General features: G+C 46.1%; 1 protein-coding gene across 6 annotated transcripts in view; it reads left to right on the top strand.

Annotated features, from left to right (window-relative positions):
* Nucleotides 1–26,822, top strand: part of Tanc1 (tetratricopeptide repeat, ankyrin repeat and coiled-coil containing 1) — a 229,452-nt gene that overhangs the window by 106,804 nt on the left and 95,826 nt on the right. For all 6 annotated transcript variants that reach the window (XM_052723607.1, XM_052723606.1, XM_052723610.1 and 3 more), the window contains exon 4: nt 6,351–6,548. In XM_052723607.1, the coding sequence (XP_052579567.1) occupies nt 6,351–6,548 (198 nt within the window). The remainder of the gene's footprint in view (nt 1–6,350; nt 6,549–26,822) is intronic.

Below are 26,822 nucleotides of genomic sequence, written 5' to 3' on the forward strand. Positions count from 1 at the left end.
CCTGACCCACTTCTTGTTCCAGCAGCAGTAGAGATCTCTGCTACACATTGCATTGCATTACCCTCTCTGGGAGAGTTTTAAAGCCCATGGCTTGAGCCGCAGTAGTTGAAGCAGCTTCCCAGACAGTGCTAGGCCTGCTCCTGGAACAGAGGAGTTGGGGCCGTGCCCTGATCAGATGTAGGAACACAAGGCCTTGAAAGCTTCCAAACCCAAGAGGTGGTGAGGTCCACCAGGTCAGTAAACATCTGTGTGCTGCTGAGGACATGTAGACTTAAGGAATTTTGCATGCATCCCACAGACCTTTCCAGGGTGCTGTAGCGTGCAGCTGACCCACATCTTTATTCTTCCTCTGGGCCAGGCGGGGGTGGGGGTGGGACTAGCCCTGCCATTCAAATGCTGCAGAAGCTGCAGGCCCATATGCTGCAAGAGTGAATGAACTTATAGTACTGGGTGAAAGGAGAGGAAACTATTTCGGGTGCTTGATGACTAAACACCTATGCTTCAGGTGCACTTGGTTTGGGTGACGACAGCGTAAGGTGTGACTGAAAGAAAAGGGATGATCAGGAGGCTCGGGCACCTCCCCAGCAGAATGTTCAGGAGTGCTTGGGACTAATTAAGCAGCCGGCACGAAACTGAAGACTGGATGATGGAACAGGCTTCTTCATGGTGGCCTGGGACTGCGTGTAGACCTACATACACTATTCTTGGTTGTCCCTGTTAAGTTCACGGAATGATGTAATATTGAAAGTGTATCTTGGCAGCCTTCTGGAAGAGGAAAGGCTCTGGGAAGATGGATTCCACTTTTTTTTTTTTTTTTTTTTAGATTTATTTATTTATTACATATACAGCATGTATGACTGTAGGCCAGAAGAGGGCACTAGATCTCATTACAGATGGTTGTGAGCCACCATGTGGTTGCTGGGAATTGAACTCGGGACCTCTGGAAGAGCAGTCAGTGCTCTTAACCTCTGAGCCATCTCTCCAGCCCGGATTCCACGTTTGACTGCCTGAGTTCAAACTCACTCGTGACATTGGCTGGTGCCCTCGGGCGTGTTACTTAGTCCTTTCTGTTCCTCAGTTTCCTCATCTGGGAAGGGAAGTAGGAATAGTGACTGCTTGGAAGGGAGGTTGTGAAAATGAAGTGGGGGGATAGCGTGTACTTGGTGCTCTGCCTGGGCACCTGCTCACACTCTTGAAAGTATTCGCTTTAAATTACGCTTCTGTAGGGTGCGAGAATGGAAGTTTTTCTGAGGTCATATATTTTTAAAGCATAGTAGTTCTTGCATGGTGACGTACTTCAAAGAAAAATCCTGGACAGTTAGGGGGGAAATGCCAGTCTGTTTGCTTGTGTGTTTCAGGATAAGGTGTCTCTGTGTGCGGCTCTGAGCATGCGGTGTGAGGACATTTGCTGACCTCTGTTTAGAAGGCATCTGTACAATGTCTGAAGACAAAAGGATCCATTTGTGTCATTAGCTGGTACTTTTTGGACCCCGGGGATTAGCTGGATTCTTGTTTCTTTGGTGGTACTGTGGTACTGTTCACGAGTTACTCATGATTGTGAATATGTTTTGGAAAACAGTTGACATGGATTCCTTTCTCCTTTCCTTTGGAAAATGTGCACTGAGTGATCAGTAGCTCTGACTAGATGCCAGGAGGTCACATAAGACACATGATGCTTTAAAGTGCTTCCCATTGCAGAGAGAGCCTTCTGCAAGGTTCAAAAATGACACTGCAGAGGAAATTTTTTTCCAACTTGCTGGGTTTCTGTAAATATATGATTATAAAACTTTATGATGGAAAATACCTTTAGAAAACAGTGCACCCAGAGGCGGGAACTGCAGAAGATGCTGTAATACATTTAATGCCCTAGTTAAATGTATCACCGCAGTCCCGTTTTTGGGAGCTGGATAGACAGAACATCTTTCTCTTTCTATTTGAAGCTTCCAGCCCCCACCATCCCCAGCCAGCCACTTTAGAGCACGATAAATGGAAATCTTATTTCCTGCCTCGGTAGACCTATTTCCCTGAATGTCTGAGCTCACCTTGTCTTTCTCAGGGCTACTCTTTCTCAGCTTGGCTTTCCTCTCAAATGCCTGCCTTCCCTGCCCTGGTTTTTTAAAGCCGTCTCTAATCCTACCCTCCATGTTCTCCAGTCGACAGTGTTGACTCCAGCTTTCTGCATGCCCACTTTTAACACTCATCTCCTAGGTTCAGTTTTCCTTCCATTGTGAATTGAAATCCTCATTCAAAGTCTTTACAAGTAGGGCGAACAAGTTAAAATAAAGGACAATTATCAAAAGCCATTTCTGCTAATTTACAATGCTTTATTAGATGTCTTTATTCTCTTTGGTGAGTTCATTATCTTTGCATATACAGCTTTCACTCTGATACTTCTCCTATGTGCATATTTTAATTTTGATTTATTATAAACACAGAAGACCTTATAAATGACCATTCATCCCTATGCACTTCCTGATGTTTTATTTTTAGAATTCAGGAAATCAGTGATTTTGATATAGGAAGAGAGGGGTGTGTGTGTGTGTGTGTGTGTGTGTGTGTGTGTGTGTGTGTGTGTATGTGAGTGAGAGAGAGAGAGAGAGAGAATATCAGAGACTGTATATAACCTACAGAGCCTAAGATACTATTAGGTCCTTACAGAAAAAGTATGATTGCCCCTTACGTATTTAACTCATTTAGAATGTGTTTTTTTGGGGGTTCTCATTTCCCCTAGCATTCTTAAACAAATGGAGTAGTGTGTTAGACTCTGAGCTGGCTAGTTAGGAGAAGGCTCCACCTACTCCCTCTGTTCCTCCCAGTTAATGCTGTTTCGGTTTCCTGTCTGTGAGAGGTGTGATTGGATCTGGGGTTCTCTGAGGTGACCTCGAGCTGAGGTGATGTGATTCTCTGTGGTGTTGAAATATTCCATGGGAAGCATCTGCCAGTGTTGAGAGGGGAGCCTGGCAAATCCTGGTCATTGATAACATGGCTTGCACACCCTGGAGAGGATGCATTTGTCCTGCTCAGCCTGGGTCTTTCTGCTGTAGCAACAGGAAGGGTGATTGAAGTATGCTTCCTATGACTTACTTGAAGTGAGGAATAAAGTAGGTTGTAGTTAAAACAACATCTACTCAAGGACTGATGAAATGCCCCAGACATGCTGGTTGTTATAGTGAACATCTTTAATTCTTCTTAAACCTCTTTAAGCATCTGCTGAGAAATGTTGAATGAACCAGGGGTATAGCAAGCTTTTTTTTGGGGTGTGGGGGAGGTTTGAAACAGGGTTTCTCTGTGTAGTTTTGGTGCCTGTCCTGGATCTCGCTCTGTAGACCAGGCTAGCCTCAAACTCACAGAGATCTGCCTGGCTCTACCTCCTGAGTGCTGGGATTAAAGGTGTGTGCCACTGCCCAGCTATAGCAAGCTTTTTTGTTGGGACCACCAGCCTGCAAATAATGACATGGAGACTTCTTATTAATTATTAATTAGCCTTAGCTTAGGCTTGTCCCACTAGCTCTCATAAATTAACCTGCTTTTATTAATCTACGTTTTACCATGTGGGTTTTTACCTTTCTATCATTTTGTATGTCCGACCCCCTCCATGTCTCGATGGCATCTCCTCTGCACCTCCATTATCTCCTCCTCCTTCCTCTCTGTGTCCGGAAGTCCTATCTATACCTCCTTCCTAGCTATTGGCCGTTGAGCTCTTTATTAAACCAATCACAGTAATATATCTTCACACATTGTACAGATATCCCACAACACGGGATTTCTGATGTCTGGTTGCTTGGAGCATGCTCCATCATTTATGTGTGTGCCCCTACCAGAGTTCTGCTTCATAGGCGGCTCTAAGCTTTCTTTGACCTTAACCCACTGCCCTGCGCTGTTAAAGTAAATCTGTAGGGATGCTGCCCAGCTTCTGAGCTGCAGGATCTCCCACTTGGTGCCTCGTGCCGCCTGCTTACCCATAAAGCTGCTCTCTCCCTGCCTTGTGCCTTCCTAGTAAAAAGAAGCTGGAAGTTTAATTGTTTCTGAAAAACCAAACAGAATAGCATGTTTGGGACAGATACTGTCAGGAGATGGCAAAGACAAGTTGAAATAGAAGTCCCCCTCCTCCAAGCCCCATCCCTAAGTCCCATTTTTATTGCAGCCTACATAAAATCAAAGGGCTGGAGCCCAGCTGTTCCCAAGGCTGAGGGTCCTCATGGCTGCGGCATGCTTTGGAAGCTGTTTCTCACAGGCTTGCAGTTAATGAAAATATTTGCTTTGCTTGATACAAATAAAGTTTATGGGCAGAATTTGTGATTAGGAAATGCTTTAAATCTTCTGCCCTCCAGTCCCTAATTTCTCTCGTTCTGTGTTAGAGAATTCCAAGTGTCCGAGATAAACCTTTTCTCAGGAACAAGCTTAACTTATAAAGTTTCTGGTGATGGTGTATGTCTTTCTCCATTTCTTTGTGTTCCCATCGAAATTAAGGGGTCTGGAAGTTTGGGTTTTCATGCAGTGGTTAGAAATCTTTCAGAGTGGGTAGGGAGACAAGCTTATGGCTTGTCAGGCCAGCTCACTGCTGTTTACAGCCCAAGTCTGGGACTTGGGTAATACACGGGTACCCATGGTGCCATATAGCTCTCTTCAAGCACATGGAAAATCAACATTGCCTGGTGTCCCATGTCCTCTGTCACTGCGGGGGTGTAACCTCAGCTTCTTGTATGTTCTTGTCTGGCTCCTGTTGTTACTTGCCTGGGTACCTGCAGATCAGGTCTACCGAGTGTTCTTGTAGGCACTGTACCTGCTTACAGAATGGTAGTGGGGTAAATGGTAGTGGAGACTGGTCATGGAACTAGTTAGCAGACTGAGAAAGTAATTGTCCTTCTGCTGTCCCGCGTCCCTCTCTCAGCATACAGAGCCCTGTTGGGAGGTAGTGTTCTGGTTGTAGCCTTGGCTTTGCCCCTTGTTGGCAGCCACAGAGATGGAAGTCTGGGTCCCTCGTGCACTGACTAACGATCTCAAGAGGTGGCATCTTCAAGAACCCAGGCTGCTTCTCTGGTATGTATGTAACATTGTAACTCTGGGAGGTATGTAGCATGGATGTTTATGAAATCATGCTAAGCGGGCAGGGACCTCCCCTGTTCATGCGGACAGTATAAAGGGCCTCTACTAACCTGTGTTTACCCTCCTCCCTTAGGGGTAGAATGCCGTGAGTGGTTTTGTAATTCCAGTGAGGGCTGTCTGGTCATTGTGCCTTTCCTCTTCTTCAGGTGTGAATCATTTGGGCAGAGAGTGATAAGTCATCATAGTTTCCAAAGTTTAGTGAAACGTTTCAAGTGTAGTTGGCGCAGGTGAGACTGAAGAGACCTTCCCGACTCCGCCAGTGCCCACGGCTTTCCTGTTGACAGCTCTGTTGCTATTGAGTAGGTTGTGGAAGTGAGCCTTCAGCGCATCCCTGCATTCTGTGGCGGGGTTAACACTCCTACCCCACAGCTCCTCATGTGGAAAACAATCACAGCAATGCGACATGGACCATGATGGGTTGGGGTCGCATCCCTCTTTGGCCTTATGCACAAAGATCTGGAAAAAATGAGTGTCTGTCTGGCTATACAACTCATGGTTTTCATGTTTTTCTTTCTCACCCCTCCCTCCTTCAAATGTAGTACTTGCTTTTTCTTTTTTAGCCAGGAGGTCATGACAAGGACTCGTTGGAGAGCGTTTGTCAGACAGACTGGTTTTGCTTATGGAAAACTTGCATGTCTCCTCCTAATTCTACTGTCTATAATTTAGAACTTGGAAGATGGTTTGTGATCTCTGGGGTGATGACTCAAGTTTCTTTGCAGTCCCCACTTGCTTCTTGGTCTATACTGAGGGAATGTGACGAGGGGTGGAGCGGCAGAGTTGGGGAGGGTAGGAGCAAAGTGTATCATCTGAGGACGTGTAGACTGGCTACGCTTCTTCTTTCTCTAAGAGGCTCGCTCTTGCCAAGATCTGTATTCCTCACACACTTTGTACACTTGTAATTGCGTCCTCTATGTTTTTGGAGGAATCTGTTCCACTGACACCCACAAAAGCGCAGTGACCTCCGATTGTAACTGCAGCTGAAATCAGAGTGTCTTGTGGCCCATGACTTTCTGTAGTAGTTGAGTGGAACAGAATGAGCCTCCTGGCCGAGTTCATTGATGCTTCAGTGGTAAAGCTGGAGTTTCCCCTGTAGACAATGGATTTCAAGAGTGATAAGGGAAATCACTTAAAAGGAATTCCATGTTCTGGTATATGGGAATTGTATTCTAAGGACGTAGCTCTTGGGAATCAAACTTTCATCAACTTGTTGTGGATGGTGTAACCTAGATATCATCTCTTTACTCCAGGTGGTGACTTTGGTTCCGAGACGCCTGCCTTGTCCTCTGGTCACAGCGGTGACTCTCCTGTGAGTGGTCTTCCTACAGCAGAAGACACCTATCGTGTGAGCTTGGCCAAAGGGGTTTCAATGTCTCTTCCTTCGTCACCCTTGCTGCCTCGACAGTCTCACTTGACACAGTCAAGGTCGAACAAAAAATCCCCAGGTAAAGAAAAACATTCCCAGTATCTACATAAGCCAGATTGGCTCTTTAATATATACATTAAAAGTATGATGAGTGAGTGCCTGTAAGAAGTCTGGGAGAGCCAGATTTCTGTGTATGTGTGGATAGATGCACGTGTGCGTTCAGGTGCCCTCAGACCAGAAATCGTTAGGTATTTCTGTCCACCTTTCTGTACAGTTCCACCTCCATATATAATGATAAACTACCCAGGATAGACTTTCATACAGATTCGAGATCTTGATATAAGAACTCACGTTCACCATTGGCTTTGTCAATTTCTTCCTGGTGAGTGGAGGAACACTGTCTCTTACAAGATGCCCCTAAAGTTATGGATGCAGGCAGGTGTCCCGGACAACAGTCTGTTCACTACTACCGAGCCCTGTGTATTGAATCTGTTTGCCTGCTGACATCATCCAGCGTTGGAGCAACCATGAAGTTGAATTTCTGGTGAAGAGTCGGACTGTGACTGAGCGGGGGCCATAGGCTCGGGGGCTGCTTGTCTAAGGCCTCGTGACTCCTTTCATCCTCACCGACGTCATACCCTTCTCAGCTGACACTGAGAAGGAAAACAAGTGGTAGTTGGCCACGAGAGACTGGGATTCAGATGTGAGGAAAGCCCTTCCCGAGCGCATCCCTGGGGTCCTCACGGTTCTTTGATAGTCTTTTCAATTGGCTGAATATTTGCTTAGAAAAGGCAGGATAATTTGGGTTCCCATTGATCATGTGCCAATGACAATTCTTCTCAATTACATGGGAACATATTCAGAGTTCATCTAGATTGTGCCCCGGGGCTATGAAATTAATTAGTTTCTGGTTTCCTAAATATTTGTGTTACTTGAAATGGCATATGCATTATTTCTGAGTCATCTAGTCGGTGTTTGAGATTTATGTATGGTAAAATTTAAGAGGGGAAACCCTGAGGCATTATATGTTAGGAGTGGTGGTGTGAATTTGGTGAGTGTCCAGAATCTTCCATTGTTCCAGAGCTTTCTTATTTTGGACAGCATTGTTTACAGTTCAGTCATTAGCTGGAACTTGGGAACTTTTTTTTTGGTATGAAGTGATTTCCTGTGCCAAGGAATTTGACCTGTTTATCAGTATTTAGGGAAATTCCTGGAATGTCCTTTGCTTGCCCCTCTGCTGTATCTGTGTGTCAGATGTCTTTTCTTCCTTCAAATCGTGGTTCCCACAGGGCCTCTCTTGCTAGGTCACCCCTGTTGGAATGACTGTCCTGACAAATCGTGAACATCTTCTTTAACTCAGCTGTGTTAACTTGTCTTTTCACCCTGGGTTAGTGAGTTTATCAACAGAAACTATTTGCTTTGCCAGATTTCAGACTCATGAACCTTCCTTCTCCCAGGGCTGTGTGGGCTGGCCACCTTGTAAAATCCAGATTCAGCCAAGAAACCTGTTCTGTCAGTTTAACAAGGAAGCCCCGCCCTGCCCCCAGCTCTGCTCCTGTTCCTCCTCTGCCACCAACCCCCAGGTGACAACTGATCATCCTGGCCCGACTTCAGCAAGAATCCTGTTAGCTCAATTCAGCCAGAGTCCCCTCCTCTTCCTGATGGTCCTCTGCAGTTTGGTGTCCTCCGACCTTCGCTCTGTACCTCGGCTGTGCACCCCCACTTGGCTGTGCGACTTTCAGAGTTGAGCCTCGTCTTTCCTTGGCTGAAAAGTTCTACTGCAGTGGTCCAGCACCCACTCCTGGATTAAGTGTGCCTTCCGACTCTTCCACAAGTATCACCGAATAGTGCTTTTTCTTTTTCTTTTTTCCTTTTTTCTTTTTTTGGTCTTTCGAGACAGTTTCTCTGTGTAGCTTTAAGCCTCTCCTGGAACTCACTTGGTAGTCCAGGCTGGCCTCGAACTCACAGAGATCCGCCTGGCTCTGCCTCCCGAGTGCTGGGATTAAAGGCGTGCACCACCACCGCCCGGCTTATAGTGCTTTTTCTTAAACATTGTGCACTTCATGTAACTGATGCGTTAGGGCGAACACAGTGTCTTAGCTGCGTATGCCATACCTATGTAAAACAGGGATAATTCGGGGCCTGTTTCTTCCTGAGGAACCTCGGTGGAAGGGAATGCCAAGTACAGAGACTGGATATGCTGAACCGTGTTCATCTTTAACAAACAGTTGCTCAGGCAATGAATTGCTATTGCTTTTGCCCCAGGGCTGAGGATCGCCTGAGACTCCGAATATGACATTTCAGACTTAATGCAGACATTACTGATGGCAACGTCAGTGTCTGTTTGGTGGGACTTTCTGTAGCATTGGCAGGCAAGCCTGGGCAGCGTGATTGTCCTGAAGAGTGCCAAGAGGATTCTCTTCATATGGACAGAGAAACCCTGACCACTTTGTCCCATGTTTGTGGGCCAGTATCAGATAGTTTTAGCTTTGAGAAAAACATCCTGAAGTTTTTTTCTGTTATAAAAATGAAATTTATTTTTAAGTTCTTTGGTTGGTCTTATGGATGGAAGGATGTAGCCGGACTCCTGAATATTTAGTCTTTTAATGAATTCGAGAAAATGCCTTCCATTTTAGATGCTTTTGTTCAGCTGAGCAGATCCATGCCAGCAGACCTGCTCCTGTGTACTGCCTAAGTCCACGTAGCAAATTAGTGTCTCCCAGTGCTGATGTGGCATCATTATCTTAGTGATTTTACCTGAAAAAATTGAAGGCAGAGATGACTGCTTAAGAATGGCTGCAACTCACCAGACATGAAATCATATTTTCATAGATCCTCACACACATTTCTACAGAGTGTACTATTGGAAAAATATCCTGAGTGCTAATGTCTTACCTGCTTTTTCTTTTTTAAATTTTTAAAAAAGGTTGACATATGGCAGTGAACATACACTGGCTTTAAAAATATCCATCTATTTTAAAACTAGCACCGTTGCTGCTAAGGATACAGTAAGTACAGTGTATCCGCAGTTCTCGGAAGATAATGAGCCAGTCCATCCTCAGGTACCCATCTTTTCTCCCCTGTGGCCTGTGCTCCCCTGACTCGTTCAGGCCCAGCTTTCAAATCACCTTGCTGACTTTTGTTATGATTTGTGATGTTTATCAAGTTGCTTTTAAAAGGTACCAAGCCTTAGAATCAAGAGTTCGTGGCCAGCCTGGCTACACATAGCAAGATCTTGTCTCCACAAACAAAAAACCCCAGGAGCTCCCCTAAATCACCACACTGTTTTACTTGCTTGTGTAGAAACACTTCACTACTTGATGCTCATCAAACTTCAGGCAGTCAGTACACATGGTTATACATTTTGCTTGGAAGGAGGAATGGCCAGATAACACAATTCTTTACTGATTTGTGGGCTGTGGTTCATGTATTGGCTGGATGGTCAAGAACTTGGAAAGAGCATGATTGTAACATTGGTAAGAAAGGCATTCAAGGAATATGGTGGTTTGAATGAGAATGGCCCCCATAGGTTCATATATTTGAATGGTTGGTCGCCAGTTGTTGTAACTGTTTGGAAAGGTTTAGGAGGTGTGGCCTTGTTGGAGGAGGTGTGTCACTGAGGATGAGCTTTGAGGTTTCAAAAGGCCACACCATTCCCCATTTGCTCTCTCTACTTCCTATTTGTTGATAAGCACGTGAGCTTTCAGCTACTTCTCCGGTGCCCATCTGCTGCCAGGCTTCCGACATTACGGTTATAACCCTCTGCACCTGTGAGTCCCAAATTTTAAACATTTTCTTTTGTTAGTTGACGTAGTCACAGTGTTTTGTCATAGCAGTTGAAAAGTAAGACGAAGATGAGGTATGTTCAGTAATCATGGAGATAAGATGGCTGTTCTATGGACAGTCGGCCTCCCCCTGGCCATCTCTCCTTGCCCAATTGGGCCCACGAACAGAGTGGTCATGGTGGTGGAGATGAAAGTCACACATGGACTCAACATGTGCTTCCACTCACTAAGGCTGACCTGGCTCCAGCTGCTGCTGAGTGCCAGCTCGGCCAGCACAGAGACCAGCGCTGAGGCCCAGGTTTGGCACCAGTCCCTGGGGAACGGTCGTGGATGAACTCCGTTGGACCACTTCCTCTGTGGAAAGGGCCATGCTTTGTCCTGCTGGAATACATACTTTAAAAAACAGAGAAGAAACCGTCAGAGACTAGAAAGAACTCTTACTTCATCCTCAGTCAACTCCCCTGTAGTTAGACGCCTTGAACAACACAGCTTACATTAGTGAAAATGTGGATTGATACTGCAGGTGACTACCTAGATCCTGGGAACCGTGGGCCAGAGCTAATATCATTGCAGCCAGGTTGGGTGGCTCATGCCACACGTGGAAGGCAGAGACAGGAGGACTGACACAGAAATTCAAAGCCAGCTTGGTCTCCATTAAGTTCCAGGCCAGCCAAGGCTACAGTGCAATACTCTGTCCCAAACAAACAAACAAACAGAGATGTCTTTCACCTTGTGTTGATGTAAACTTTGTATAGCTGAGTTATTCATTTTTATCACTTATTTTTGGAAGTACTGAGGATTGAACTCATGGACTCTTCCATGCTGGGCAAGCGTTCTGCCGCTGAGCTATCTGTGCAGCCCCCACTTTGTGTTCAGTTATTCACATTTACCCTTCTGCCACCATCCTGTTTATTTGTACTTTATTCCACTGCCTGCTAGAACATTCCATTTTCTGGGTTTGGTTTCACTTTTTGATGCTCTTCTAACTGGAAGATCCATTTTATGATAACCACAAACAAGGATCGACGCCCAGTAAGATACTTCTGTGGTTGTTGTGAGCCTTATGGGACTAGGAATTCACTAATATCTGTACTGTATCCCCCCCCCCCCCCACCAATCTTTCAGAGATGAGAAAACGCCATTTCCTGTGGCTTCTTCATAGTAATGTTATTAGCTATTTCCTTATCTGCAGGCTCTTGCCCAGATCACTTTGGTTCCCTTGTGATGAGGGCATGGATGAGAAGTGGCCTTTTAAACACTGTAATGGAAACAGCAGAAATGGTGACATGTGGCAGTACAGGTTGAACAGCCTTAATCTGAAACTCTAAAGTCTGAAATGCCCCAATAACTGCAATTTTGAGCATGTCCATGACATCACACCCAACCTCATGTCATTGGTCATGGGCAAAAGTCAGGCACACTGGAAGTGAAGGGTTACATTCCTTTCCTTCTAGGTATGCCTAGAGGATGGACTTGAGTGTAAATCAATTTCATGTGTGTCCCAGGCCCCCCCGTATCTCAGCACTTGTATTCACATAGTCTAAAACCTGAAACACTCTGGGTTCTGCTTTCTATGGGTCTGAGGCCCCCCAAGTCTCAGCATCTGTATTCACATATTCTAAAACCTGAAATACTTTGAGTTCTGCAAACCTTAGATTAGGGATCCTGCCCTGTATTGCCCTCCTTGTACTTTTGGATAGAGTGGGGAGACCAGAGAGCACCGGCTATTTCCAGTTCTGGCTTAACATTTGACATAATTGTTACGGTGGCTGTGCAAACTCCACTTGGTGTATGTCAGGGAGAACCCTGGCAAGCTGTGAAGTGGAACTCATCTTCCTTGTTTGATTCTTGGACCGTGAGTTCATGTCTGCCAAGGCTTCCCTAGCCTATCCTGCAAGAGTGTTTCTTAATTTGGAAATCTCATCCTTGAGAGAGAACTATTGCTGGCATTTTAATATTTGCTAGTCATTATAATTTTTTTGCTAGTCTGTGTGTGTGTGTGTGTGTGTGTGTGTGTGTGTGTGTGTGTGTATACTGTTTATGTATTTGTATATGTGTATGTGTGTGTGTGCGCACATGTAGAAGTCAGAGGTTGATATTGGGAATCTTCCCTGATTGCGTTTCCACCTATTTTATTTTTGAGAGGGGATCTCACTATGTATTTCTGGCTGGCCTGGAACTTTCTGTTTTGTTTTGTTTTGTTGTTTTTCGAGACAGGGTTTCTCTGTGTAGCTTTGCGCCTTTCCTGGAACTCACTTGGTAGCCCAGGCTGGCCTCGAACTCACAGAGATCCGCCTGGCTCTGCCTCCCAAGTGCTGGGATTAAAGGCGTGCACCACCACCGCCCAGCTTGGCCTGGAACTTTCTATGTACATCATATTGGTCTTAAATTTTGGACATCTACCTGCCTCCGCCCCCTGACTGCCGGGATTAAAGACGCGCTCCACCACACCTGACTTTCCCACGTTACGTTTGGAGACAGATCCTCTCACCCAGAGCTTCCCCATCGGTCTAAGACAGGCTTGGCCATCAGCAAGCCTCAAAGGTTCTCCTTCCTCTCCTCCCCAGCGTTAGGATCACAGGCACACACTGCCACGCCTAGCTTTTCTGTATGGGTGCTGGGACTCAAACTCCTGTCCTCTTGCGTGCATGGCAGAACCATCACTGATGGATCCATCTCCCCCCCAGATCTGCCCCATGCAAACCTGAGACTCACAGGATGTAATTCTTCCCTGTTCTTTTGTTCCTGCTTTGTATCTTATTGTAAGGTACTTCTAGTTTTCTTTATGCATGTGATATTTATTGTCAGCTGTTGCAGTAGTCTATAATCGATTCCAAAACTCGTTTCCACTCAGATATTTGTATTGTTTTTCATTCAAAGAACTGGTCACCATGTGTGGTGGGCCATGCCTGTAATTCCAGGGCATGCAAAGGTAAGGCAGAAGCATTGCATTCAAAACAAGCTGTGTAGCATGACCTAAAATGTTTCCTGCTTTTGCTGGTAATTCCTGGTGTGAATCTTTGGCTGTGGTGTAATATGTATTGTAGTATGTATCATTTCCCATCTTGCCAAGAATAGCTGTGCATGCCTGTAAGCCCAGTGCATATGAGGAAGAGTCAGATGTTCAAGGCCAGCCTGGGCTGCATCAGACCCTGCCTGTAAGCATATTTGTTTAACAGTAAGTCTTTCATATTGATGTATAACCCATTTCCAGAACTCCTGATATCTTTTTTTTTTTTTTCTGGTAAATTGTATGCACGCCTGCTATCTCCTCAAGGACAGTAGCTTCCCCTAGTGGAATTAGTCAATGAAATGGCCTGCATTGGTGAAGAATCTTGCTGCACACTGGCTAGTTGCTTTCCAGAAAGTAGTATTGAGTTGCTACTCTTCAGAGTTCACCGAGCGCTGTCTTTGAAGTTAGCATCTTCAGGAAAACATCTGACTGGTTGCTGCTTGTAGGCATTCTGTCGGGGCTAGTTGTGCCTGCTGAGACCTTTAGAGAGGTGGAGGGTCTCTCTGTGACCCTCCTCTTTTGAACTCCCCATCTGTCTGGGCTTCTTAGACATTTCCATTTCCTTTCTGTACAGTGTCGGGGGCAGTATCACGGCTGAATCAGATCAAGTTCATGTTTAGAAAAACATTCAGCTGGTGTCCAGTTGCATCTATAACTGCTTGCTGTCTTTGATGCTTGGAGAGGCTCGTAGAGATTGTGGAGGCTTCTGAGACTGTTAGAGTTGGGAGGGCTCTTAGAGCAGCTTCTGGCTCAGAATTCTTTGAAGAAAAGGAAGCAAAGATCCCACAGTCATCATGGAACATGCCTGGAATTTGTACAAGTTACTGATCTGTCACTAGTACTGTTCTGCCTGGATACTGTGGACACAAGAGCTATAAATGAGAGATTGTATGTTCTGGTTTCACGTATGGAGGAGAGCATAGGCCGGGGGTGGTGCATTGCGTCCGTGAGGCTGCATTTGTGGCTGGAGAATAAGGCAGGGAACACACATGCCCTCCCCTGTATCGATAGTTACTGATACCCGCTGCTTTCCTTTGAGTGCTTAAGACCGGCCTTGAGCAAGGACACTGGTGACTGGAACAGTCTGTTTCCCTGGAAGTTGTATGATAACCTTCTCCAAGGAAGTAGGCAGACAATTGTCCCTTACCAACTGGAACACACGTGCTCTTGGTCATTCTCCTCTAAACACACAGAGCCAGGGTTTATTCCACTTTGAATTCGAGGGCCTTGAGTCTACTTACTTCTCTGTTCATGAGTCCTAGCTCACCCACGTGTCATTTGGCTACACCCAGAAATTGCTCCAGGAGTATCCAAGGAAATACCAGCTCTCCAGCCTTCTGCTGGAGCTTGGGCTTTAAGGCATATGAGGAATGGCTTGAGTTTTGTTTCTTTAGGCCCCAGACTAATGCTAATATATATATAACAAGTTGCTAGCCACTGATGAAGAATATGTGATTACTGCATATAAGTCCTCTTTAACGAGAGTCAGCATTTCTATATTATCATTAATTTCTACTATTAGAGATAATAGCTGACAAAGAATTACCCATGCACAAAAGTATATGAAGTTGCCAGGCATGGTGACACACATCTGTGGTCTCAGCTGCTTAGGAGGTTGAGACAGGAGGATTGCTTAAGGCCAGTCCAGGCAATACTGAGACCTTAAAAAGTGTGTGTGTGTGTGTGTGTGTGTGTGTGTGTGTGTGTGTATGTGTGTATGTGTGAGAGAGACAGAGACAGAGACAGAGGAGGATGTACTAGATGTCTAGTCCTTCTGTCCTTCCTAACAGACAATGACTTTTGTCTATTGCTTGTCTTTGTCGGGCTCTCCTGTGGAGCCCAGGATGGCCTCCGACTCCAGTCTTGCCTCAGCTCCTCCCAGGGGATGGCTGCCATGCACCACCACACAGTTTTGTCCTCCTCTCCTGTGGTACACAAAAGAACAGTCACTCACACATTCCCTACCGTTGGACAAGTAACGGGTTAGCTAGAGAACGTTCCTGTCTAACAGCTAAAGGCATGTGAGAGGGGAGTGGCCGGCGCGAGGTTAGCATGGAGGGTGTGGCCGGTCCTTCCCAACTGTCTTGTCAGCGTGTTTCTTAGGAATGGTCACAGTTCTACTGTTTGTTTTAAGCTGTCAGTCATGAATGTTATAAAAAAAAAAACCTTTGTGGTCCATTTTCCACTTAATTAGGTTATAGTGTTTTATGACTCACAGAAGTTTCTAATTTTCTAAAGTTAAATTGGTACGTTTTCCGTTGTAATTTACCCAGTTGTGTTTTTTAAAAACAGATTTATTGAAATACAATTTCAATTGAAATACAATTGCGTACTACATAATTCAGCTATTTAAAGTTTCCAGTGCAGTTTTTTTAGACGTTTTCACATGATTGCAGCCATTGCTGCAGTCTAATTTTAGAACCTTTTTTAATCTCACCTAAAAAAGAAAACTCAAACAAACTTATATTCATTGTTAATCATCCTACATTCCTCCCCATCCTTCGCTCCCCACTCCCAGCCCTAAGCAACTATGACTCCATTTTTCTGTCTCTATAGATTACCTATCGTGGGCACTCTATACAATTAGCATCATAACAAGGTGTGATCTTCGGCGAGTGATTTTGTTGCTGTTTTTGGAACATGCTTGTAGTATGATTGACATCATTCAGTTTTGTTGCCATATAAAATCTTACAGTGCCTACTTACCTTTGCTTATCCATTGTGGACAATTGGTTGTATCCACTTTGGGCTATTATAAATACACACTGCTACAATTTCATAGTTTAACTTTGACGTACATACATATTTTTATTTGTTCTTGCCTATATATGTAGTTTGAGCGCCAGGGGGTCTAGACTGGAGCTCTGTGTTGAATGCGTTACTGTCTTGCTAACTTAATTTCTCCAGTATCTGCTCCACTTGATGTTCCCACCAGTTGAGTCTAAGTAGACTTCTGGTATACCTACAGCCTCTCTAACCCTGTTCCTCTTCCTAATTCATTGTCCTAGCGCATAGAAACGAGTGTCTTGTATTTTACTGCATTTTTAATAGTCTGAATGTAAATTATTTATCAGCTACTTTATGCGCAAACATTCTTCCATTCTGTGCTTTCTTTTTCACTATCACGGTAGTTTGTTTCAAACAGAAAAGGCCCTCTGTTGTCCAGCTTTTTATCTGCCTCTGACCTTTTGATGTCATGTCTTGACGACCATCACCTAGTTTAGCATCATGCTGTTTTTCTCCCAGGAGTTCCATCGTTTTCACGTCCTGGTATTTAGATCTGTGGTCCATTTGGGGTTGGCCTGTGTGTAGTGTGAAGTGACATGGGCACCACTTGTCCCTGAACTGTTTATTGAAAAGACCGTTCTTTCCTCCTTGGTTGGCCTTTGTTGACCATCATTGCTTCATCAAACCAGCCCGTGCTCCTCGCCTCGCTTGGCTCACTCTCTTTTTTTCTGCCTGAGGTCAGAATTTCTCAGAGCTGACTTGTGGTAAGGCTTTGATCTCACTCCATGAAGCTTCCTCTCCATCTTCCCTTGTCACTGTGGGAGGAGTGGCCTCTGTAGGCAGCAGACACCACACACCATATTTCCCTGCGCCGAGCCTTGTATTGCATCTCTGCCTCGACAGTGAATGCATGACTCCTTGGGGGCAGGAGTCTTGTCTTTGGTTCTTGTTTGTCCGCCCCACTCCAAGGAAGCCCGAAAGCAGGATCCAGTCACTTTCTTAATGCTGGTGATGAGACCCAGGTGTGAGAATTTTGGTAGTCTGCATTGACCAGCTAAATGTGATTGGTCAAAAATACTAAGGGACCCATAAGCAATTTAGAAGTAGTGGTACCTTGCATCCATAAGGCTTTGGACATAGCTTTTTGCCATGTCTACGGTAGACCACACACTTTATAGTGAAGGTCCAGCCCCTGCTTCAGGCCGGGCTGCTCTAAGCTGTGAGCAGAGGGGAATGTGCGCAAGCATGTCTGTTGGCAGGCTGTCGTGTTCCCGAGCCCTGGTCACACTCTTATTTTCTTGGGCTTTTCAAGGTTTTGCTGCCTGTTTCCTGCCGCCTGCCTGCAGTTAATGACAGCTGGAGGTTTTAGCCAGTCACACTTAGAGCAGTGTCAGCTGCACCCTGTGGCTCTGTCAGATGGCGGCTGGAACCCGCCCAGAGCCATGCTCAGAAATGAATGTTTTGCCTCAAAGAAAACAGGTGGGGGTGGGGACAGAGGGAATCTTTTTGATTATTGCTGATTCACAGCAAAACCCAGAACTCACAGAGGCCGGCCGAAGCTCTTCCGTCCATCTCTATCATTAATGCGTGTTAGTGTGAGGTGGGAACAGACAGAGGGGCTGCGCTCTGGCTGGAATCCTCAGATCCGTTGTGAAATGTGGATGTTGGTAGGGGGTAGGGATGGCTGGCTGTGTTGAAGGTAGAGTAGCCAAAGATGTGCAAGGCCAGGAATTGGGAAATGAAGGTAACACAGAACGATGTTTCTTTTTTTTTTTTTTTTTTTTTTAAAGGAAATAGACTGTGGAGAAGAACATGTCTTCCCATGGTTTCCTCACACGGCTGTAGCAAAGCCAGCTCTAGTTTCTTCCCCTTGTCATATAAGGACACACAATACTGTCATGGGATATTAACAAGCCTCACAAGCCCACCTATTTTTTGTTGTTATTGGTGTTTTGGTTTTGTTGTTGTTGTTGTTTTGAGACAGGGTTTCTCTGTGTAGCCCTGGCTGTCCTGGAACTCACTTTGTAGACCCGGCTGGTCTTGAACTCATACAGATCTGCCTGCCTCTGACTCCTGAGTGCTGGGATCAAAGGCACAGGCCACCACTGCCTGGCTAGGCCCACCTATATTTATCTTCCCAAAGCCGGTTTCCTAAAGGCAGGGTCATCAGGGCTTACTAGAGACACAGCATGTGTTCGTGCCCCGCCCCCTCTGACCCCTGACCCCCGACCCCAGTTGAACCCAGTGCTTTATGCACACTGGGCAAACACTCTGCCACTAAACTCTATCCTCTAGTCCCACTCAAGGTTTCCTTCTTTCCTTTTCTTTTTGCGCTGAACATGTGAGCCAGGACGTCAAACGTGCTAGGCAGGTGCTGTACCTCCCTCCGAGCTCCATACCCAGTCCCATAACCTTCATTGTTCAGGACAGTGAGCGCTGAGCCCAGGAAGCCTCACCGAGAGTCGCTGCTTATTTAGAGTCGTTGGCACCATGGCTCCTGGCATCCTTTCTTTGTGTGAAGATGCCAGGATACAGAATTTAGGAAAGGCTTCTCCATGAAAATTTGATTTCCTTCATCAAAAAGCCTGCCTTGCTGATCACAGGTGCCAAGCATTGGTAAACATGTCACCTTTGAAAAGGCCTGGGAGGATTAATTCCCCCACTGAAAGCCCTGGTCTGGGTAGTCTCCCTAACTGAGATGGGAAGGACCTCACTGGGGCAATCGCTCACCAATTGCTCTAGTCACAGGCAGGCCAGACGTGGGTCCTCCCAGCACAGTGTGCTAGGGCAGGGTGTAGGTGTTTCCTCATTAGGGAGATGGGGATCTGGTGCCTTTCTTACAGGTGTGATATTGAATGTGTTTTCTTACATTTCCATGTTGAAATATTAAGCCCTGCATGTAGGGGCTCCGCTCCCACTTTTCCCCCCCCCCCAGGGTACTCTTGAGCAGGGAGAAGTGGAAAATATTTAGATAGAAATATAGAGGGAGACAGATAGAAACACAGGATAGCCTCAGGAGGGCCTAGATTAAAACCCACCAGCCCCTTCTGTCGCTGCTAAAGGGCTATTTATAGAAATGCCAAGGGGCGGAGCAAAATACCTCCCCCTACCACAGCCAAGTGCAGACCCTTTCCAATCACCTGGTAACCACGCACGTGGTCAGTCCATCCCCTTATGCAGCCCTGCTGTGTAAAGCAAGCTCAGATCTCACTAGGAAACCTCTGTGGACCCCAACACCTGCTGACCTGCCTTTAGGAGATAGGCTCTAGGGGGAGGGAGAGTGATTAAGGGTCTAGATGGGCTTGCCAGAGCAGAGACCCCATGGCAGTATTATGTGTCCTCATGTGACTAGGGAAAGAAAGGAAAGCTGGCTTTGCCACAGCCGTGTGAGGAGACCATGGGGAGACAGTTTCCAGTTAGTTCCTTGATCTTGGACTTTCCGCTCTCCAAGCTACATAAAACAAATAGTTGAGTCTGCTCAGTGTGTGGTGTTTTTATTATAGCAGCCTGAGCCGACTGTACCACAGGACAAGCCACATTTAACCTAGCTGGAGATGATGGGTAGGGTATGGTGATTGCCATTTCCTGGGAACCGTGTTCTATGGAACCCATCTCCATCCTCCTTCGTTTGACCCAGTGGCCACCACTGCGCTCCCACAGGATTGGTCTGCCTGAGCCTTCATCCTCAGCCAGATGCCCTCCAGGGGGATTCCACCCTCAGATCTGTGTTTTCTGGCAAGCGTGTGTCATCTTGATGTGCGGCTCGGCCTCCTGCAAGGCTTTGTTCCCTGTGAATAGGGCATGAAAGCAGCATAGCCCAGTGGGTTCCAGTCCCAGCTCTCCCGCCAGCCGCTGGGGTCACCCATCTCCTGTCCCTTTGCACATGACTCACGTGACATGAGTAAAATGCTGTGTGTGGGCAGTCACCCAGTGAAGGAAGCTAGCTTTCAGAACTGGTGGTTGGGGTGACAAGTCCTTCAAAAGCAAGGGTCTCGGCCGGAAAGGGAAATGTAGGTAAAGCAGAAAGGGGCCAGCGATGTCCTGCCTTGGCAAATGATGACACTCCCCATATGTTCTCAGTGGAAGAGAGGTGGGTGTTCAAGAAGATCGAGGGGACTGCATACTCCACAGTGATCTCTATTTGCTCACTAAGCAATGGAGTGCAGTCAAGAAGTCGGTAGCCTGGGGTTCGGAGCTGTGCGCAGGAGAAAGTCATGATGTTGTTCTGTAATGCAGGTGAGCGATCAGGTCAGTCTTTGAGTGGAAGCCTTCATGTTCGTTTGAACTTGGCTTACACTGCTCAGAGAAGGCACTCACAGACATACGATGCAGCTGTGATTTCTTCTGTCATTGACAGATGGAGTAGAGAGCTTGTGCATCATACCAGAAACATGTAGCTTGTCCATGAGAATCCTGCCATATACGGGGCTTGTGGAGGCAGAGCCTGACTGTGGGGCCAGCAGATGAGACTGCCATAGTTGACCACGTGCCCTCTTTTTCTTTATGGAGAAGGTGCAGTAGGCTGCAGATGAGGTCATTGTGTCCTAGTTACGACTCCGCCATAATATTGGAGGGGTTTGATTGACAAGACAGCAAGTACTAGGGATACTGCTATTTAGGGCAGCACAATGTTTCTTGGGGACTCTGGATATAATAACACTTGTATGCTGGGAAGCTCCCTTTGTGTCAATCAGAAAAAAACTGTGGACCCTAAGCTCTTTAGTAAAAATTCAGTAAGGGATTTCTTTTATTAAAGACATTTTGGTACAGTTTATATTTTTTCAGTGACACAGTTTTTATTAGAGCCAAATGTATCCATTCGAGGACATGAACGAATATACATTGATGTATACATTAACATTTGCATGTGTGCATGCAAGAGATCCTTGGGATAAATGGATTTTTGTGAAGGTAGCGGTGAAATGTGAGTAGGTATAGTCTGTAGTAAGTGAACGTGAATTTTTGTAAACTGTCCCCACTTTTCTCTTACTGTCTCAATAGAAAAATTCTACCCAGGCTTCGTCCTGTCCAGGAGGACAGACCTGGGGCTCGGGTCCCAAGTCCTTGTTGTTGGTAGTGCTGTGTCTCTGCAACTTACTAGACTGACCTCTCTTGATACTTGGTCTCTTGTAGAGACATGATAATCAATCATCTGCTATCTATATCTTTGGGAGAATTATAGAGGCTGTTGATGAGGAACTGTCTCCTAGAACACGCTGGAGAAAAGCTGCTGATGTCACATCAAACTGACTCCGACTTCCGAGCCCACATCATTTGCTCCCTCTGGTCTCTGGCTTTTCATAGGCCGTTCTTTTTATTTTCTGAATTTTATATCTCTGACCCGGAGGATAGAGAAGGCAATACGGTTGAGATGCAGGGACTTCTAAAGCTGAGCTGCTGTCTGTAAATGTTGCTGGGCCTGTTCAGTGTGGATTTGTGCTTAAACACTGTGGCCACGGCTTTGGGAGTGAGTTGACCCATCCTCCGCTTCTGTAGACAGGATCTGGCCAGATACTGAGTGGTTTCCATTTCCTGCAGCATGTCTTGTTCCCAGCCCAGCGCCTCACGCTTGTTTGTTCTTCTTCCTGTGGCCGCTTTTATTGAAAGCCTTGAAGATGAAGCATTGGCAGCACAGGGAAGCAGGCATCTTATGAGCAACAAGCAGCTGCCAGGGTGCCCGGAAGGCCACCTGAGCCCTAGGAGAGTCTGTCCACTCATGGTACACGAGGGCCACATCAGTGAAACCAACCCAGTTCCTGACGACCGATAGATACTTACTGGTTTGGGGTTTTACAGTGCACACTGTTTTGTATGACTTTTTAAAAAATGTGCGTGTGTGTGTGTGTGAGCGTGCACACACACGCACGCACCGCACGTACCTGAAGAGACCAGCAGAGGGCATTGGCTACCCTGGAGCTGGAGTTACAGACTTCCCTGAGCTGCCTGCAGTGGAAACCTGAAGGGGACCTGAACTCCTGTGTTCGGACCACAGCAAGCGCTCTTAACTGCTGAGCCATCTCTCCAGCCCCATTTCCTTTTCTTACACTTTGTGGTGTTTTACTAAGCAATTTACTTTTGAAGAAGGGAAAACGAATTCTTGTCTCCTAAAAGCTGCGAGCCACCTTGGTGAGTGAATCATGTTGGCCCTTCGATTTTCTGTGATAGACAGAAGGTGAAAAACAGAGTCCCGGGACTTTGCTCTGAAGTGAGGAAGAAGCTTGGAGCAGATTGCTTAGGAGAATCACACTTTTACTTGTGTTTTGCCTCTCTTCATTATCTGTGTGGTTGACATCCCATTTTGTTTCTTTCACCCAAGGAGATTCTTAGTCACTGTGTCTGTCTTTCTTTATATGGAGTGCCCCAAAGGTCTCTTTCAGCTCCAGCCCCAGGATCCTTTGCATCACGAGAGGACACTGTGGGATGGAGGTGGCTCTCTCTCGGGCAGTGGGGTTTATTTTTCCGCATGGCCTCAGAGGCACTCTGAGTTATTTGAGTCAGTCTTTCACTCAGTGACTTTGTGAGCTTTTTGTAAACATTTGTTTCATGTGGGTTTTCTGAATGTTAGCTGTGTGGGCTCTGGGCGAGGGATGAGGGAGACAGAGGGAAATAAACACTTGGCTCTAAGCTCTTGGGAACACCCAGTTTAGTGAGGGAGACTGGAGATGGTGAAGACACGGGAGTGTCTGTAGAGTGTTGTGACCTCGTGGGAAAGAGGGAGAACTCGGTTGGAAGCAGGGGTGATGTTGGAAGGGGTTCTTTGTAGATGAGGTCCACAGCAATCTGGAGCTCCTAAGGGGCATCTAGTCGGCCATGGAACAGCACCCCCCCACCCCCTCCCCCACCCCCCACCCCCTAGTCAGGAGGCATGTGAAAATGTGAGTCAGGGCCATGGTGGATTTGACTTAGGAGAATAGCTGGGTCATGCAGTCAGGAAGGATTTAGTTTTTGTTGTTGTTGTTATTTTGCTTTTGTGAGTAACGTCCTTTGACTGTTTTTATACTGAAGGGTGAAGGAAGTTTGTGGGTTAGGGCAAGGCCTGTTTTCTGCTTGCCACCGGGAGTTGAGACCGGTTGGGACTCTCGCAGTGATCCCTTTGAAGTACAGCAGCTTCAGTCTCTGCAGGGCCAAGAGGATGCAGTGATGTGGAGGTTGGTCTGAGAAATGTCAGGAAAAAGAAACCCTGAGTTACAGCGACATATTTGCACACGAGGATTGGAGGGGGTAGACTGTGGATGGTGGCTCGGGGCAGGGGCATTTTATCGTTGCACATGATGTGACATTGCGGTTGGGATATCAACGAACCATCACTGAGGCACTTCCCTGGCCTCTGCCCAGCGGTCCAGAGCTTAGGGATCTGGGAAAGATGCTAGGGCTCCAGTTTGGTTTTCTAGATGAATTTGGATTTGAAAAAGAGATTTTGTTGTTGTTGTTGTGCCTTGTACCGTTACAATTCTCCCCGCTCCCTAAAAAAATATAGTTTTTATAATATTTCCAAGGTAAGCAGTACTCCTACATTTTTTAAAAAAAGAACTCCAAGGCTCTGATTGGTCCTGAAGTTCTAAGTAATACTACTTCTGTTGGAACCCAGGTGTAGTGCTGGTGTAATTCACTACCATATGCACTGATTTGACTTAGCAGGTCAGGGACTTTGGATCTTCCACAGAGTCCTGTTTGTGCAGAGCGTGAGGGGCTCAGAATGCAGAACCCAAGTTCATATCTCTGGCCTTGAGGAGGAAGGTAGTTCAGGATGTTGAAGGTCAAGAATAATGAAGAATGAAAGTGTCTGTTAGCTTTTGGAAATACAGCTATTGACCAGAGTTGGCCACCTTCTGCCACGGGTCAGACAGGAATTATATTAGGTTTCTGTGGTCTCTGTTGCAACCATTGGATTCGGCCATCATGGCACAGAGCAGCCACAGATAATATGTAGATAGATGGTCACAGCTGTAATCTGGCATGCACTTAAGAAAGCACTTGATGGTCTCATTCTCATGGTTTTCCCTGACCTTTGCCTCTTAGGAATAGAGTTAGAATTTATTTATTATTTATTCATTTTTATTTTATATTATTATTTATTATTCAGTGCTGGACACAGTATAGGCAATTTTAATCCTAGATATAAGTATCAGTCCCATCTCCAGTTGGTGGAGAGTCCTAGGATTTTAGGTGATAGCTTTCCTGGTGGTTACAGACCCAGCCGATAAATGGCTGGGACCTGAATTCTCTGATTTTAAAGCCTGGCTCATTCTTTCTCACTGGCCTGCCACCCAGGGCAGTTGTAGTCAATATATTGTGCACCCTAATAAACTAATCTGGGGTCAGAGAACAGAACAGCCACTAGATAGACATAGAGGCCAGAAAATGGTGGCACTCACACCTTTAATGCTAGCATTCTGGAGATCTGGATGGATCTCTGTGAGTTCAAAGCCACACTGGAAACAGCCAGGCATGGTGACTCACACCTTTAATCCCAGGAAGTGATGGCAGGAAGCAAAAAGGTATATAAGGCATGAGGACCAGGAACCAGAGCCTGGTTAAGCTTTTAGGCTTTTGAGCAGCAGTTTAGCTGAGATCCATTTGGATGAGGACTCAGAGGCTTCCAGTCTCAGGAAACAGGATCAGCTGAGGAATTAGCAAGGTGAGGAAGCTGTGGCTTGTTCTGCTTCTCTGATCTTCCAGCATTCACCCCAATACCTGGCTTCAGGTTTGATTTTATTAATAAGACTTTTAAGATTCACGTTACAGGCTGTGGCCTGGGGTGAGCTTTGATTTTATTTTCATAAACATTTTGGAGTATTTTTAGATTTTTAGAGAGGTTGCAGAGAGCAGTATAAAGAAGTTCCATATATCCTATGTCAGTTTCCTCTGTTATCAACACAGCGTTGTGTGGTACATCCTATGTAATTATTGAGCCAGTATTGGCACCTGCTAAAGTCTCTACTTGTGGGTTTTCCCCCATCCCTAATTGTTTTTTTTTCTGTTCCACATCACCATATCACATTCAGATACCACGTCTCCGTAGATTTCTTTCTTGTTTGTTTTTTTTTGTGTGTGTGTGTGTGTTTTTGAGACAGGGTCTTTCTGTGTAGCCCTGGCTGCCCTGGGACTCGCTCTGTAGACCAGGGTGGCCTTGAACTCGGATATCTGTTTGCCTGGTGGCTCCTGAGTGCTGGGATGAAAGGCGTGCGCCACCACTGCCCTGTTCTACCACTGTTTGACTTCTCCATGGATTCTAGACCGTGACAGTTTCTCAGACTTCCCTTGTTTTGATGACCCCGGTGATTTGGGTATGGTATTTTGTAGGTTGCCTGTCTATTGGAATGTGTCTGATGTTTTTCTCAGCATTGGCCAGAACTTAGGGATTTCAGGCAGAACTCAGAGCCACAGTGGCTTTTTTCAGCCCACGAAGTGGAAGGTACATACCAGCAGTGTAACTCACCTCTGCCCATTGGTCTTGATTGTCTGGCCAAGGTTTTGATGTCCACTTTCTCCGTGGAAGTTACCTTGTCTCCTTCCCTGCCTGTCTCCGTCAGCCACATAAGGAACACACTGTTCTCCACATGGTCACTGTACACAGCCCACAGGTAACGTTGGGTGCCAAGCGTATGCTTCCGACAGTGGAGTATCTATGTAAATCTTTGCGGATTATCCTGTATCTTGAGAGTTGTGTCTTCTTATTCATCTATTCCAGTATGGACTTAAGTGTGCAGGGACTTTCAGAGAGTCAGCCGTATAACTACGAGTGCTCTGGCCTTTGTGGCTGCTTTGGTGCCTGGTTGGCGCTCTGTGAGCCTGGGACCTGTCTGTGGGCATGTGTCGTTCAGAATCTGTTCTGTTAGGTTAAGTGTAAAATGGCCAGGAAGCTGTTGCCGCTGAGGTTTATTAATTCCTTAGTGTAAACTGCTAAGCATATATGTGTCACCTCGAACCTTAAAGAAAAAGCATCCTGGACTTGTTACTCCTTTGGTTGACAGTCGTTTCTTGCCTTGATGGGGAAGAAACGCCTCTGGCAAGCCTGTGCCTCAGGGCCTTTGTCTGAAACATCGACGCAGCGCCACCTTGTGGTAAATACTGAGTGTTTCAGGGACAATTTCTGTTAAGTTCTGTGACTTAACTAGCCAGGCAGCAAGTTTTTAAAAGAAAAAATAGTTTTTGTTCTTCAAAGAATTCAAAGAACTGCTACTTTCGTTTTATACATTACCAAGTTTAGATGAAAAGATAGATACTTTAAAGTAACGAATTATAGTTGTTCTAAAAAGAAAAAGAAAGCAACTTGGACGGGTGAGATGGCTCAGTGGTGAACAGTGCTTTCTATTCAGTCTCCAGGCCCTGGGTTGGGATCCCAGCACCCATGTCTGGCAAATGCCTGTTAACTCCAGCTCCAACTCTGAGGGACCCAGCGGCCTCTTCTGGCCTCTGCATGTGCACACATGTACACATGGGTACCTGTATGTATGTACGTACACACACACACACACACACACACACACACACACACACACACACACACACTTTTTAAAAAGCATGGATGTTAGGTCAGGCGTTCTCAACCCCGATGTTAATCTCAGTCAGCTTTCATAGGAAGGTCAGATACATTGTAGCAGTTTTCACCCAATAAAAATCCCACAGGCACCTGGGCTGTGGTGTGTTCAAGGTGCGAATCCTTCTTTCTGTTGTGTCTTGAACTCAGGACTTGGACAGAGTCAGCCCCATTGCTGAGGGCGTCGCAGTGGTCTGGGTCACTGCCGGGGATAGGCATGCTGTTTGGACTCCAGAGTGACTTATGGCCCAGCCCAGCACATCTCTGCAGGATGTCTGCAGGAGATGT

The sequence above is a fragment of the Peromyscus californicus genome, unplaced genomic scaffold (assembly GCF_007827085.1).
Source record: "Peromyscus californicus insignis strain IS unplaced genomic scaffold, ASM782708v3 Scaffold_7__1_contigs__length_154581171, whole genome shotgun sequence".
NCBI classification, from domain to species: domain Eukaryota; kingdom Metazoa; phylum Chordata; class Mammalia; order Rodentia; family Cricetidae; genus Peromyscus; species Peromyscus californicus.